The following is a 16,382-nucleotide window of genomic DNA, read 5'->3' as shown; positions in this document are numbered from 1 at the left end:
CTACCCTGGCCTGTTCCTCTATTAAATAATCACCTCGTGGAAATTACAAGATAATTCTTAATTATTATCGTTGTATGTTAAGGGAGTGTATTTATAAAAGGCAATCACCCTCCCAAACTATCCAGAAGGCAATTATTAACTCATGGGCACCCTTTACGTAAATTTCATCAGAGTGGTGATTCCACTGCATTCCTCACTGTACGTTTCCTGCTTGCAGTTGCCACAAATTTGAAAACGATTTGCGTTAACTGAGTGGTAGACACACCCAGCACTGCCGGAGGAATTGGAAAGGACCTTCTTCTGGGTCCAAATACTAAAGCTCCTTTGGTTTTAGATAATAACCCCAAAACATTCCACTGCGACTCTGCAAATAATGCTGTTTCTCTGTGCCTCTAACTTAGACAACATTTTAATTTGGGATTCTTTTTTCTCCCTTAATGGAGGTAACCAGTCGGGGAGAGGCACATTTGGAGCTGAATGCATTTCGAAGGAAGCATGATTGCGCACTGGTCATATCTGGGGACTCTCTGGAGGTAAGGCTGGACCCTGAGTGAGTACATGTCTGTCTGTCTATCTGTCTGTGTCTCAGGCAAGGCTGGTCCCTGGCCGAGTGTCTGTCTGCCTCTGAGGCAAGGATGGACCCTGAGTGAGTACATGTCTGTCTGTCTGTGTCTCTGAGGCAAGGCTGGTCCCTGGCCCAGTGTGTCTGTCTATCCATTCCAGTGCATCAAGGGCCTCTTGAGTCAAGTGCCTTTGCCCATTCGTGCTGATTTTAGGCAGTTTTCCATTTCGTAGCAGTGGTATCTGCCGCTCTGGAAAGCAGCCCCAGCCTGAGGAGATGTCAGAGCTGGATCACAGCGATTGTTATTCCTCCTTTACACATGGAGAGCCTGAAAGCTGGGCTGGGTCACGGTGATTGTTACTCCTCCGTGAAACACTGAGAGCCTCAAAGTGCTGCAGGAGACCTGGAGGAGGAGCGACAAGAGCCTGTCCAGCGCCTTGGTTCTGGCTCTCTGTCGTCTCCATGTTGCATCCGCTGGAGCAGGAATGTCCAAAGTAGCTTCATGCCTCGTTTTCTTCACACATGTGGCCCCCGGCTGAGGGAACTGTGGCACCGGGGCTGGTGGGAGCCTCCCCCTGCACAGCTTTTGCACAGGCTCCTGGCCTTAGTCGTCCTGGACCTCTGTGTTGCTAGTGTCCCCAGAGCAAGCACTCCAAGAAATCTGGCAGAAGCTGCCCCAGAACGTCACCGGGTCACATGATGTTTTTCAAGAAAGTCACTAAGGCAGCCTGGATTCCAGGGGAGGGGGATCAGACCAGAAGGTCATGTTGTAGCTCAAATCATGGAGGATTCTCTCTGGTACTTCAAGTGGAAGAACTTCCCTGGGCAGGAGAAGGATGGTTCCATGTTACATAGAATTTCTTGCCATGATTTTTATATTTTCCCCTGTCTGTGAGTCTTGTGAAATGATTCACAGAATACTGAAAAGATTGAGAACTGTGGCGTCTGTTGGCGTTGCTCCCATGGTTTTGCACTTTCTGCATTACACAAATCTGGGACAGTGTTGTCGACCATAAGGCAAAATAATACAGGCTTTGTTTTCCAGGTTTGTCTAAAGTACTACGAGCATGAATTTGTGGAGCTGGCCTGCCAGTGCCCCGCCGTGGTGTGCTGCCGCTGCTCGCCCACCCAAAAGGCCCGCATTGTGACACTGCTGCAGCAGCACACAGGGAGACGCACCTGCGCCATCGGTGAGAGCCGCCTACCCTGCTCATGGGGAGGTCTCCAGAGAAACCCGTAGGCTGACATTGATGGGCAAAGTTTGTTCTATCTCTAAAACTAGATTGATTTCATTTTCATTCATGGAAGTTTCTGAAATAGCTTCCGATGGTAAAAATGAAAAACGTGATGATGGATGGGGTTTTATTTTATCTCACTTTTCGTGCTTCGCAGGTGATGGAGGAAATGATGTCAGCATGATTCAGGCAGCAGACTGTGGGATTGGGATTGAGGGAAAGGTAGGTTCGCCCTTTTATCAATACATCAGCACACATCAACACGACTCAGCACATGCTGGGCCACTTGTACACTCAGCACCTACTCAGTCAGTGCACGTCAGCATATGCTTAGCGTACACTCGGTCAGCAAACACTCAGCACATGCTTGGTCAACACACATCAGCACGTGCTCAGCACACAGCACACACTCGGCACATACTTGCTCAGTGCACATCAGCACATGCTCAGCACACTTGGTACACTTGTTTAGCACTACTATGCTTGGCACACACTTGGTCAGCGCACATCAGCACGTACTCAGTGTACAGTCAGCACACATTCAGCACACATTTAGCATACTACACACTTGGCACACACTCGGTCAGCACACGTCAGCATGTGCTCAGTGCACAGCCAGCCTACACTCGGCACACACTCGGTCAGCATGTGCTCAGCACACACTTGGCACACTCGTTTAGCACACTCGGCACACGCTTAGCGCACGTCAGCACGTGCTCAGCGCACACTCGGTCAGCGCACACTCGGTCAGTGCACGTCAGCATGTGCTCAGTGCACAGTCAGCGCACACTCGGTCAGTGCACGTCAGCATGTGCTCAGTGCACAGGCAGCACACGGCACACACTCGGTCAGCACGTGCTCAGCGCACAGTCAGCACACACGGCACACACTTGGTCAGCACACGTCAGCATGTGCTCAGTGCACGGTCAGCACACACTCGGTCAGCACATGCTCAGCACACACTCAGCACACTTGTTTAGCACACTACACACGTTCGGTCAGCGCACGTCAGCATGTGCTCAGTGCATGCCTGGTCATTTTACACTCAGCACATACTTATCGCATGCTTGGTCAGCACAGTCGGCACATCCTCAGTGAACGTGCACTTGGTCAACACGTGTGGTCAGCACACAGTCAGTCAGCACAGCCTGAAGAGCCTGGTGTGTCCCTGTCACTGAACTGTACATTTGAATAAAGGAGGAATTGGTCAGAGTCCCCTGCTTTGACTTCACATTTCATAATGTCGATCCTGCCACGTGCATTACAGCGCAGCCCTTGGCGACTTGCTGTTGGCGGAGTGGCGTACAGGGAGGTGTCACTCTTAGTCACCTGCCCTAGGGCTCAGCTCAGATGTTAGCAGATCCCCCAGCGAGCCTTTCCGTGGCCTCCCTCCTGTTTTCCACGCACGCCATTCTCTGGTTGCCTGTGTCTCCTGGCCAACTGAGCTGTGGTTTGAGGTTCGTCTTCCGTGCCAGCTTTATCTGTGTTACTCTCTCTTTCTCCACAGTCACTTAAATATTAATAGACACACCCAGAAAGACCTGGAAAATTCACCCAGCTCGAGCAAGCGTGGCTTTTTCCTTGGCTACTTCATTTTGTAATGCCTTACAACAGCGTTGTGAAAGAGGGGACAGATTGTTTCTTTAAATATGGAAAAACAGAGAATTGTCTTGAAGAAGCCCAAGATTATAGGGGTGTCCTCCCACAGGGCTGGCCCGTGTCAGATCATAGGGGTGTCTTCCGACAGGGCGGGCCCACACTCAGATCACAAGGGAGTCCTTCAGCAGGGCTGGCCCGGACTCTGCAGCTCTGCTGACTCCTGTGACGCCTGTGGTCTGTCGGAGCCGAGCTCCTGCAGCACTTGTGAGAGCCTGGGCTGGTGCTGGGGGCTCTTCCTGCTCCTGTGCCTAAGACCACAGGACCTGTCCCCATCGACGTAGCTGAAGCTTTAAAAGTTCTGCAGAGAGAACTTCAGTCTTTGTAAAATTTAGGCTGAGTTCTAAAACTCAGCTTTTGGAGTCTGATTTCCAGCGTCCATCGTGTTTGAAAAGGCCCCATGTGCTTTTCTTTCAGGAGGGGAAACAGGCCTCGCTGGCAGCCGACTTCTCCATCACACAGTTCCGGCACATTGGCAGGCTGCTCATGGTGCACGGGCGGAACAGCTACAAGAGGTCGGCGGCACTCGGCCAGTTCGTCATGCACAGGGGCCTCATCATCTCCACCATGCAGGTACTAAGCCTTCTGTGCTGGCACCCATGGAGGGCAGGGTCCGGGAAGGGCAGGGTCCGGGAGACGGGGGTGCTGAGTGCTGCCAGAAGTACCTGGGCTGTGCTTAGGAGTTAGCGAGGCCCCTGAAAGGCTTGGGGCCACAGGTGCTCGTGGAACTGACGGTTGTCTTCGTCTGTGGGCTCTCTCTCCAGGCTGTGTTTTCCTCAGTCTTCTACTTCGCATCCGTCCCTTTGTATCAGGGCTTCCTCATGGTGGGGTAAGTTACACTCAGCACCTGCCAGCTCATCCAGGGGAGGACTTCTATTTTGAAAAAAAAAAACAAAAACAAAACATATATAGAAGATTCTTGATACAGTCATCATTTAGAATGAATAATACTGACGTAAAAACGACATTTTACTTGGGTGAACTTCAAGATAGCACCTGCACACTTGTTCCTCCTGGGATTTTCTTATTAGATTTTGTTTTCAAGTGGAAGCCATAGTTTGTGTCAGGAACTGTGTCAAATCTGAGATTTTTAAAGGGTCCCGTGGCAGAAGGTGGAGGGGCAGAGTGGCCACTGACAGGCCCTCCCGGCTCTCTGCAGCCTGCCCTCCCCTGGCTGGGGCTTCATCCTGCTGTGCAGTGTGGCCAGCAGCAAAGAGAGAACAGGAAGTGCAGGGACATGGTGTGGCATGCTTCAAAGCAAACACTGTCGGTCTCTCCAGGGCAGGAATGGAATCTCATTTTCAAAGATAACAGCACCAGGGCTGGGCGCAGTGGCTCACGCCTGTAATCCCAGCACTTTGGGAGGCTGAAGTGGGCGTGGGTGGATCACCTGAGGTCAGGAGTTCGAGACCAGCCTGGCTAACATGGCGAAACCCTGTCTCTACTAAAAATACAAAAAATTAGCCAGGCGTGGTGATGTGTGCCTGTAATCCCAGCTACTCAGGAGGCTGAGGCACGAGAATCGCTTGAACCCGGGAGGGGGAGGTTGCAGTGAGCTAAGATCGTGCCGTTGCACTCCAGCTTGGGTACCAAAGTCGGACTCCATCTCAGAAAACAAAGATAACAGCACCAGTGTCTTAGAAAAGGACACCAAAAGCGCAGCAGGTGTGTGATGTGCATTGAAAGCTGAGCTGATTTTGCCGCTGTATCTGCCAAAACAGGAGCTTCCCGTGAAGAGTGAATAGGTGGGAATTTCTCTTTTCCTCCTCCTTTGTGGTTATGCCTAGAAATGAAATCAGTGTGACTGTTGGTGTTGGCAGCAAACTAAAAGCAGCCTCTCATCTGCCGCTGACCTCCCTGACCTCTGCAAAGCTCATGCCCACCTAACCAGGTTCCACTCCACAAAGAGTCTCAGAAAATACTTTAATAGTAACAGCCACTGGCCTCGATGCTCTCGGCGTTGAACACGCTTTCATCCTCACCTTGTCCCCACTTCATGTGAGAAAAGTGAGAGACCCAGAGAGCTCAGGAACTCGCCCGTGGGAGGCCCAGCTCAGACCTGAGTCGTCAGGGGCCAGCGCTGGGTGCTGCTCCTCACCGTCACGCAGCCACCGAGCTTACCCCAGGTCCACAGAGAAACAGAGTCCTTTCTCCCCGCAGAGCTGTTTCTAGTCCACAGTCTAAACACCGTTTCACTTGACAGCTCCCTGAATCCCGGGAATTCCTCACAATTTTAGCAAAATACAGGGAAATATGAATCTGTGTGTGTGTTAGGTTTTTGTTAAATGTGAGGTTCTCTTAAGTCACCTTTTTCCTGAGTCAGAATCACTGAGAGGCGCCCCCGTCATCCTGAGCCATCCAAGGAGCATGCACAGAGCCAGCACTTGGGTCTCTGCCTTCCTTCTGTCTCCAGTCTTCAGGTCCTCTCTGTCCTCTGGCCTCCACACATGATGTCCCCTTGGCCTAGACCACTGCCAGATGTCCCCATTGTCCTTGCTTCCCTGGGAGCCCCCCCCCGCCAAGTGGCACCGTCACACCCCCAGGCTGCCCAGTTGTATTGCCAGTTAGCGTCCTATTCTGCGTGCTCTACAAGGGCAAGTCACAAGATCTGTCAGGTCCTCGTACCTGCTGTGAGTTTGTCAGCGTGAACTTCAGTGCGTGCGAATTTCAGAGGAGGGCCAGACTCTGGCGGATTCTAGGCCCCCCACCTCAAGCCTCAGGACAGCTGAGCTGTGGGGCTCACAGCTACCAAGACTCCTGGAGCACCTGCCTCGGACTCCATGTCCTTCGCCTGCACATGTTAGCACCGTTCCAAGATCTCAGCAGCCTGTCCTGTGGTCTTAAAAATCACTTTGAATAAAGTAGGTAAGAGCCTAGGGAAACCTTCGCACGTGTCTTCAGGCTTCTCTCACCCCTAGCCCTTCATCTTGGCACAAGTGCCTATGTTTTAGGCCCCTGCCTGCTATAATCACTCAGGGAATAACCCCCATGATCGGAAGCATTGCAGACTCTCTTCTTGTGGCCTACAAGGAAAGCGCCGTCATCGGCCCTGGGCTCTCCTAGCCACTGAGGCTCCCTCAGCCCCAGTATGAGGCAGCACAGGACAGCACTGTGCGTCCATGGTGTCAGCTTGAGTCTTATTTCATGTCTCTACGTGACCAAAGAATGTCTCAGCAACCTACCAACTCATAGCCCATACAGCCGATGGAAATGGTGGTAGGATTTGTGCTAATACTCTTAGCTTTCCGTGAATTCCAGTAGTGTTTCCTATAGTACTTCAAACAAAGGTGAAAAATCCTAAAGGTACAATAAGTGCTAACTCTTTTTAAATAAGTTTTCCCATTGCCTACATCTTTACAGTAATTATTACATTAGTTACTTTTTTTTTTTTGAGACAGAGTCTTGCTCTGTCGCCCAGGCTGGAGTGCAGTGGTGTGATGTCAGCTCGCTGCAACCTCTGCCTCCTAGGTTCAAGTGATTCTCCTGCCTCAGCCTCCCAAGTAGCTGGGATTACAGGCATGTGCTACCATGCCCGGCTAATTTTTGTATATTTTTAGTAGAGACAGGGTTTTGCCATGTTGGCCAGGGTGGTCTCGAACTCCTGACCTCAAATGATCCACCTGCCTCAGCCTCCCAAAGTGTTGGGATTACAGGCATGAGCCCCTTTGTCCGGCCTAGTTACTTTTAAGTAGTATAGAATTTGCACAGTAATACTGATTGCATCTTGAGTTTGAACAGTGTGTTTCTTCCTTGGAAGTCATAGAAAAGCATAACCCTTCTCACCTTCTTCCATATTTTAAAAATCATGGATTTGAAACATTAAAAGGAAAATGTGGGGGACCATGGAGATTATTCTTTAAAGAACTACTGCTTGGGTTAGTGAGGCCTGTGCCTGCCTCACAGCCCAAGTGCTCTGCAGCGTCCCCAGCTCCTGTTCCTACAGCTCTTCTTTATAGTGCGTTTCATGTAAAGTAACTCTGAGTGTCCGTCACAAAAGAAACGTCTGTGACTTTCTTAAGCACTCATACTCTGAATTTGGTTAGGTGGGAGCTTTGGAGGGGCGATGCCTTTAGTTAAGCTTCTTTGAAAATAAATAATGAGTTTGCCTTCATCTAGAAAATAAATACCAAGAAGTGAGCAAAAAACCAACATGATGTTTTTACAAAATAACATCTAACTAGACCAAAATCATGTCTATGATAGAGAAACTGGCTCTAGAACCTAGAGGACAGTTGATAGAATTTAATTCCACAAATACGGTTTTCATCTGCATTCATTTCATCAGCTCTGGAGGGAACTGTTGGCCCAGGTGACTTTCCTGAAGCAAGAGGCCCCAGGAGCAGGAAGGACTAGGCATACTCAGTGCACAGCAGGGAAACCCAGGGAGGGACCGGTGACCATGGGGGCCACGAAGGTGGTGATGGGGAAGCCTAGGGGGATGGGGCAGCAGGAGGGGCTAGGAGAGACAGGACAGCCTGGGGAGGCTCCTGTGACCGCCAAGCCCACCCTGCCCTTGCCCCCCAAGCAGGCCTGGGGAATGCCATGCCCTCCCCCAGAAAGAGAGTTCCTAGGCCACGTCCTCATGGGGAACCTCTGTAGGGTGCAGCATGGTGCACTTTGGCAAGTTGGAGGCTCTGAGAGAGACTTCTGATCTCATGAGCCCGCAACTCATGTTCCACGAAAATGCTTTGGGAAACGCTAGTCTGAACTGGCCGGAGGTGTCTCCCCAGAGATTCTGGCAGCTGCCTGCGAGGACCTCACACACAGCGCCATGTCATAGCAGCCATTCCTGGGTGTGGGTTTTCTTTATACCCTTGCTAGTGACTCACATGGAGAGCCTGTGAGTACTCTCGTTAAAGTTAGATTGAACCTTAATTGAGCACCAAGAAGGTGCATGACATTCCGAGGGAGAGCTCTGGGCAGGAGGAGCACAGGCAGGTCCCTCAGGGAGCTGTGTCCAGACCTGCAGGAACGGGAGGCTCTGTGGGTTTATCAGAGAGGGTCTTGAGAACTGCTTCCAGCCGTGATAAACAGATTTATCTTCCAAGCCTAATCGAATAGAAAACACATGAAACAAATGTTTTCAGACATTAGATAAGAAGCAGTGGGGAGGGGGTGCCTCAGAGAAGAGAAACAACTCTCCCACGTCTAGAACAAACAGCCAGAGGGCCTCGAAACCTCTGTGTTTCAAGAGTCCTTGTACCTGCTGTGAAGTCTGTCAGAGTAAACTTCAGTGTGTGCAAATCTCAGAGGAGGGCCAGGCTCTGGTGGGTTCTAGGGCCCCTCAACCTGTGCCCAGATCGGCAAAGACTTCCTAAGCACGAACATCATGATGCACTGAGAATAAACTAACATGATGGACTTCATAAAAATTAAGTTTTTGCTCTTCTAAAGACAGTACTAATCAAGTAAAAAGGCAGACAAGAAGAAAATACTTTCAGTACATCTCTTCAACGATCAAACAACTCAGTTTTTTTTTTTTTAAGATGAAAGATTTGAACATCCATCACAAAAGAAGACATAAGAATGGCCAGTAAGCACAAGAAAATGTATTTAACATCATTAGTTACCAGGAAAGATAAATTTAAGCCGCAGAGAGAGTTAAGGCTCTGCCACCACGGAGGCCAGGCCGAAAGGCCGAGTGGCGTGTTGGCAGATGGGCAGCAGGGTGGCACTGCTAGCGAGAGTGCAGATGGTCCAGCCACTCCAGAAAGCAGGCTGGCAGTTTTTATGAAATTAAACTTTTTGCTGCCCCATGCCCCAGCAACCTCCCTCCTCAGTGTTCACCCAGGAAAAAGGAAAACACTCATGCTTCCACGCAGACCGGCACAGGGACTCTCACCCCTTCAGCTGTGATCTCTACAGACTGGGAGCTTCCATGCAGACCGGCACTGGGACTCTCACCGCTTCAGCTGTGATCTCCACAGATTGGGAAAACACCAATGACCATCCACCAGGGGGTGGAAGAGCTGCACTGTGTCCATAGTGTGAGACGCTGCCCTGCAGCACAAAGAAAGCAGAGGACGCGCTCTGCAAGGTGGGCGAGCCCCGACACCACTGACCCGGAGAGACCCACCCGCAGAGGGCAGAGACCACCCAGAGATAACAGCCAGGTGTTAGAGAGCCTGCAGGGAACAGGCATTTATGTGGGACTCATGGCAGCGAGGGAGGCAGGGGTCTCCCACCTGGCTCATCACAGGCCTCCTCCTTGCGGGTGACGGAGATGCTCTGCGTCATGGTCACATGGCGGTTCCATGACACTTGTCAAAATTCATCACATGCTGAAAGTTATACCTTAAGAAAGTAGGTTTATGAAAAGGAGGCAGCAATGGGGTTTTTGTTGTTAAAGGTTGAAGAGAGAGGGAAATTTCTGGCATAAATAAAGCAAGAGTTCTTATAAATGTGCTATACAGAAATTGTGACTGCACGTGATCCTTCCTGGTGGTGTGAGTGAGTCACAAGCCGCACGGCTGAGTATCCGCATGCCTGTGTGCACACAGAACAGGATGCTCGCCCCTCAGCAGGCATCGCGAGGGGATGGCCCACCATCTTTCCTCCTGGTTGGGCTCTTCTTGAATTATTTGGCCCTGTTCCTAAATTCTTTTTTTTTAGAGATGGAGTCTCGCTCTGTCGCCCAGGCTGGAGTGCAGTGGCGCCATCTCGGCTCACTGCAAGCTCCGCCTCCTGGGTTCACGCCATTCTCCTGCCTCAGCCTCCCAAGTAGCTGGGAGTACAGGTGCCCGCCACCACGTCTGGCTAATTTTTTTGTATTTTTACTAGAAACGGGGTTTCACCATGTGAGCCAGGATGGTCTTGATCTCCTGACCTCGTGATCCGCCCGCCCTCGGCCTCCCAAAGTGGTGGGATTACAGGTGTGAGCCACCGCGCCCGGCCCCTGTTCCTAAATTCTAAGCAGTGTGGGAGTTGTTCAAAGAAAGTTAACAAAAGTAATTAAAGATTTCGAGGGAAGTACAACAGTGTTGTACAAGTTTAACATAATAAAGAAATCGAAGATTGAATTTCTGGATAGAGTTCTCTAAGCATGTAGCTATTTAGTGCCCAGCAGTAACCCATCAAGAAAACAGAATGATGTGAAATAGACTAAAAGTACCTTAGAAGAAAGTGTTTCATATAGAACCCACAATAGTTTTAAAAATGGAACGGTCTGCATTTAGTGACCATGGAATCTCAGTCATATTAAAACAGAATATAGCCTTTAGGTATCTGCATGTTTCAAGGCTAAAATATAACGTGGTGTCATGGGTGTTTCTGGTTCTCTGCCACGGGATAACTTTCCCAACTTGAGATAACTATGAGAATGCTTTCTCATAGGTGACAATGTCATTTAACAACAACAACAAAAAAAAACCAGCCAAGTGCAGTGGCTCATGCCTGTAGTCCCAGCACTTTGGGAGGCCGAGTTGGGAAGATTTCTTGAGGCCAGGAGTGTGAGACGAGCCTGGGAAACATGGCGAGACCCCATCTCTACAAGAGAACATTAGCTAGGCATGGTGGGGCATGCCTGCGGTCCCAGCTACTCGGGAGGCTGAGGTGAGAGGATCAGCTGAGCCCAGGAGGTGAAGGCTGCAGTGAGTTGTGATTGCACCATTGTACTCCAGCCTGGGCCACAGAGTGAGACCCTGTCTCAAAAAAAAAAAAAAAAAAAAAAAAACCAGCCCCACTTCCGGCCCAGCTCCACTTCCAGGATGGTGGGAGGTGAGGTAAATGGGTTCCTCCCTGCTCCTTCTAAGTTCAGCTGGAAACTGTGAGCATCACACACAGAAGTCTCTGAGTGGGGAGCGAGGTGAACAGAGGGGGCAAGGGACGAGGCGGCAGGAGCTCCCCGGGTTTTCCAACAGCTGGAGCTGAAGGAGCCGGCAGCCTGCAAACACCCATGGGTGCAGAAATTTAAAATTTGAAAGTCCCAGCGAGGTCCCAGCCTCTCCAACCACAGATCCACGAAAGGGGCGCCAGGAAGACAGATGACTTTCAGATGATCGTCACTCTACTCCAGCCAGACGCCAGGGAAGGGCTGTGCCCTCCTCCCCCTCCCCAAAATGGCAAGTGGAGAGCTGAAAGTGCCACTTCACGAGATGCAGCGACGCACTCGGCATCTCCAGGGTGATGGAATGGGAGGAGGCAGGACTCCATCCCCAGTGAAGGGGTAATGAGTCCCTCATTGTCGGTGGAGGCCGCACGGGGAGTCTGAACCCCTGCCCCTGCACAGCAGCAAGAACAGTGCCCTCCTCTCCCCACCAGAGCAGGGTCAGCACCCTTCAGAAAATTCAGTCTTTACGAATGTCAGGGTTTCCATCAGAGTCCCTTGCCATACCAAGAACCAGGAAGATTTCAAGGTGAATGGAAAAAAGACAGTCAATAGAAGCCAGCCCTGAGATGGCAGAGATGCTAGAATTCTCTGACAAAGACTGGGAAACAGCCATTACCAACATACTGGGAGCAAATGGCAAAATAGAACAGCCCAGCAGACAAGATACAGAGCAGAACCAAATGGAAATCTTAGAGATGAGAAATAACCCAGACAAAAAATGCCATGATTGGGCTCAGCAGCAAAATAGAAGGGACAGAGGAAGGACGCAGTGAACTGGAAGATAGGAAAACAGAAAGTCCTCAGTCTGAACAAGAGAGAGAAAATTGACTGAAAAAAAAAAAATGGATCAGAGCCTCAGGGACAGCAAGATGGTAACTGTACCGTTTGTGCCGTGGGAGCCCCGGCCGCCGTACCGTTTGTGCCATGGGAGTTCCAGGGGAGAAGAGACCGGGCAGGCTAGGAAAGTACTTGAAGGAATAAAGACTGAAAACCTCCTAGATTTTGCAAAAGACATAAATGTACAGATTCAAGAAGGTAAGCAAACCCTGAACAGGATAAAGTCAAAGAAATTCACACCAAGATAATCATAATCAAACTGATGAAAACCAGAGACAAACCCATTGAAAGCAGCCAGTGAGGAGACGGGGTACGTTGGGGATGACTGGAAACCGTGCAGGCAGAGGGACTCAAGTGCCGGAGAAAGGCCCCATGGGCACGGGACGCTGCAGCCAGCGAGGGCCACTTCCGGAAAGGAAAGGGGGTGTTGGCAAGACTCGTGTCCAGCAGTGCTTAAAGAATCTCCAAGCTCAGCCATGAAGGAGCAGTCCAGTTAGGAAAAGGACAGAAGGCGCAGAGACGGCCACCCTGTGTGTGAGGGGACGCACAGACCGCAAGCAAGCCGGTGAAATGCCCGCATCGTCAGCCACAGAGACCAGGTTAGACCACAGGACGCTCTGCCTCACACCTGCCAGAATTGTGGGGAAGAGTCATGGAAACTGGATAGCTCTTATATTGTTGTAGGAGTGTAAATCCTACCATCTGGAAGATGTTTTAGCAATTTCTTTGAAAAACTATACCACTACCATGTGACCTAGCACTCACGCTCCTGGGCATACCATCTCACTCGATACTCCTGTCCAAAATAAATGGAAACATCGCCAAAAAACCTCTGCAGTGAGTATTTGCAGCAGTTTTATTTGTGATCAAAAACTAGGACTAACCCAGATGTACTTCAGTGGTTAAGCAAACTGTGGTTCATTTGCCTGCCACAAAATGGTAGTCAGCAATAGAAAGAAATTAGCTACTGATAACAGCAGCAACCTAGATGAATCTCCAGAGAACTGCGCTGTGTAAAAGATGCCAGTCCCCGAAGTTAACCTGCTGTACAGTTTCATTTGCATAGCATTCCATTTGCATAGCATTTCATTTGCATAGCATTCCATTTGCATAGCATTCTTGAAATGACCAGATTAGAGATGGGGAACGGATTCATGGTGGCCAGCGATTAGGGAGGAGGCAGCAGAGGGAAGTGGTTGCAGCTACAGAGCAGCCGCAGGAGGGACCCTGGTGTGAGGGGTGTCCTGGGTCTGGAGGTGTCCGTGTGAGGGACCCCGTGTGAGGGGTGCCCTGGGTCTGGAGGTGTCCGTGTGGATCCTGGTGGTGAGGTTCACACTACAGTTATCTAAGATGTTACCATTGGGAGAACTGGGTAAAGATCACAGAAGATTGTTCCTGACAACTGCATATGAGTCTACAATGATCTCAACATAGAAAGGTAAACATTTTTAAAAATCATTCTTCTACCCGTAAGCATTTGTGACTTATAGAACATGCTACTGTGCTCTGAGATAAATAGTCAGTCTCCACAGTCATCTTACTTGGTTTCAGCTTACTTTATTGGTTCTTGTGGAGTATTTTTTGGTGTTTTTGAAGCTGTGACCTCTAATCCAGAGGTCTGTTTGTAGCTGTGTGGTAGAAGTTTCTCAGGCCCATTGCACTCCGCTCTTGGTCTTGCAGGTACGCCACCATATACACCATGTTCCCAGTGTTCTCCTTAGTGCTTGACCAGGACGTGAAGCCGGAGATGGCGATGCTCTACCCGGAGCTGTACAAGGACCTCACCAAGGTACGGGCCTCAGGCAGGCTGTCTGCCTCACGACTAGCACCCACGTCTGGCATTTTACACGAGTGAGAAACAGGCCAGTCAGGAGGCATTTCCAAGCATTTTGTGAAAAACGATTCTCTGTCCTTCAAGATGTTTTTTATGTCTCCTAATTATTGTTGGCATTTTCTCTTGGAGTTAAACTGCAAAAGGGGAAAAACATCTCAGGGAAAAAAATTTCTCAAATGTTTGCAATAAAGCTCTAATATCATACATAAAATTAGAATTGTAAAGGATGCTCTAACCATTTGCGGAACTTTTGTGAAGTGAGCTCACCAGATGTCAGAGAAGAGCTCACTTTGTAGTTTCTGTAGAAAGGCTCCCCCAGACAGTGTCACTGCACCTGCTGCAAAAGTAGCATTCCAAAGCTGGGGAACCCATGGGCTGCATGTTTCCTGTGTATTTCCAAGTTTGTCAGTAGTTGTGGATTTCAGAATTATACCTGAAAAGTGATAACATGTGTCTGTCCTTGGGGTCCATAGACTATTTTTGCAGTGATGCCACCAAGAAAAAAATCCATCCCAGAAAACTTCAGTCAGCTGAAACTCTGAGAAAGATGGATTTATTTGGCTTAAAACTGTGCTCTGTTAGGATTAAAGGAGGCTTTGAATTTATCATATTCTTTACGACAACATATTTTATAGCATAGAACGTGTAAGGATACAGGGTAGAAGAGAGGCTCAGCTCTGCAGATACAAATCATGGTAACTCTGGTATTTTCCACAAAGCTAGCTTTTTTGAACCAACATTGAGAACAAAATCCACTAACCGCAATTAAATTTACATTTACAATCGAGAAATGACAGGTGTCTGAAATTATCAACTCAGATTTTTTTTTAACTTTATTATTATTATACTTTAAGTTTTAGGGTACATGCGCACAATGTGCAGGTTTGTTACATATGTATACATGTGCCATGTTGGTATGCTGCACCCATTAACTCGTCATTTAGCGTTAGGTATATCTCCTAATGCTATCCCTCCCCCCTCCCTCCACCCCACAACAGTCCCCGGAGTGTGATGTTCCCCTTCCTGTGTCCATGTGTTCTCATTGTTCAGTTCCCATCTATGAGTGAGAACATGCAGTGTTTGGTTTTTTGTCCTTGCGATAGTTTACTGAAAATGATGGTTTCCAGTTTCATCCATGTCCCTACAAAGGACATGAACTCTTCATTTTTTATGGCTGCATAGTATTCCATGGTGTATATGTGCCACATTTTCTTAATCCAGTCTATCGTTGTTGGACATCTGGGTTGGTTCCAAGTCTTTGCTATTATGAATAGTGCCGCAATAAACATACGTGTGCATGTGTCTTTATAGCAGCATGATTTATAATCCTTTGGGTATATACCCAGTAATGGGATGGCTGGGTCAAATGGTATTTCTAGTTCTAGATCCCTGAGGAATCACCACACTGACTTCCACAATGGTTGAGCTAGTTTACAGTCCCACCAACAGTGTAAAAGTGTTCCTATTTCTCCATATCCTCTCCAGCACCTGTTGTTTCCTGACTTTTTAATGGTCACCATTCTAACTGGTGTGAGATGGTATCTCATTGTGGTTTTGATTTGCATTTCTCTGATGGCCAGTGATGATGAGCATTTTTTCATGTGTTTTTTGGCTGCATAAATGTCTTCTTTTGAGAAGTATCTGTTCATATCCTTTGCCCACTTTTTGATGGGGTTGTTTGTTTTTTTCTTGTAAATTTGAGTTCATTGTAGATTCTGGATATTAGCCCTTTGTCAAATGAGTAGGTTGCAAAAATTTTCTCCCATTATGTAGGTTGCCTGTTCACTCTGATGGTAGTTTCTTTTGCTGTGCAGAAGCTCTTTAGTTTAATTAGATCCCATTTGTCAATTTTGGCTTTTGTTGCCATTGCTTTTGGTGTTTTAGACATGAAGTCCATGCCCATGCCTATGTCCTGAATGGTATTGCCTAGGTTTTCTTCTAGGGTTTTTATGGTTTTATGTCTAACATTTAAGTCTTTAATCCATCTTGAATTAATTTTTGTATAAGGTGTAAGGAAGGGATCCAGTTTCAGCTTTCTACATATGGCTAGCCAGTTTTCCCAGCACCGTTTATTAAATAGGGAATCCTTTCCCCATTGCTTGTTTTTGTCAGGTTTGTCAAAGATCAGATGGTTGTAGATATGCGGCATTATTTCTGAGGGCTCTGTTCTGTTCCATTGATTTATATCTCTGTTTTGGTACCAGTACCATGCTGTTTTGGTTACTATACCCTTGTAGTATAGTTTGAAGTCAGGTAGCATGATGCCTCCAGCTTTGTTCTTTTGGCTTAGGATTGACTTGGCGATGCGGGCTCTTTTTTGGTTCCATATGAACTTTAAAATAGTTTTTTCCAATTCTGTGAAGAAAGTCATTGGTAGCTTGATGGGGATGGCATTGAATCTATAAATTACCTTGGGCAGTATGGCCATTT

The 16,382-nt window shown here is 48.5% G+C and overlaps 1 protein-coding gene across 5 annotated transcripts in view; it reads left to right on the top strand.

Annotated features, from left to right (window-relative positions):
• The window catches only part of ATP9B (ATPase phospholipid transporting 9B (putative)), a 319,070-nt gene that overhangs the window by 279,778 nt on the left and 22,910 nt on the right, over window positions 1–16,382 (top strand). For all 5 annotated transcript variants that reach the window (XM_055295727.2, XM_055295708.2, XM_055295691.2 and 2 more), the window contains 6 exons: window positions 444–533; window positions 1,608–1,752; window positions 1,955–2,019; window positions 3,871–4,026; window positions 4,218–4,282; window positions 13,799–13,907. In XM_055295727.2, the coding sequence (XP_055151702.2) occupies window positions 444–533; window positions 1,608–1,752; window positions 1,955–2,019; window positions 3,871–4,026; window positions 4,218–4,282; window positions 13,799–13,907 (630 nt within the window). The remainder of the gene's footprint in view (window positions 1–443; window positions 534–1,607; window positions 1,753–1,954; window positions 2,020–3,870; window positions 4,027–4,217; window positions 4,283–13,798; window positions 13,908–16,382) is intronic.

Source organism: Symphalangus syndactylus, chromosome 1 (assembly GCF_028878055.3).
Source record: "Symphalangus syndactylus isolate Jambi chromosome 1, NHGRI_mSymSyn1-v2.1_pri, whole genome shotgun sequence".
Taxonomy (NCBI): domain Eukaryota; kingdom Metazoa; phylum Chordata; class Mammalia; order Primates; family Hylobatidae; genus Symphalangus; species Symphalangus syndactylus.
This window is presented reverse-complemented; position numbering and strand designations above follow the sequence as displayed.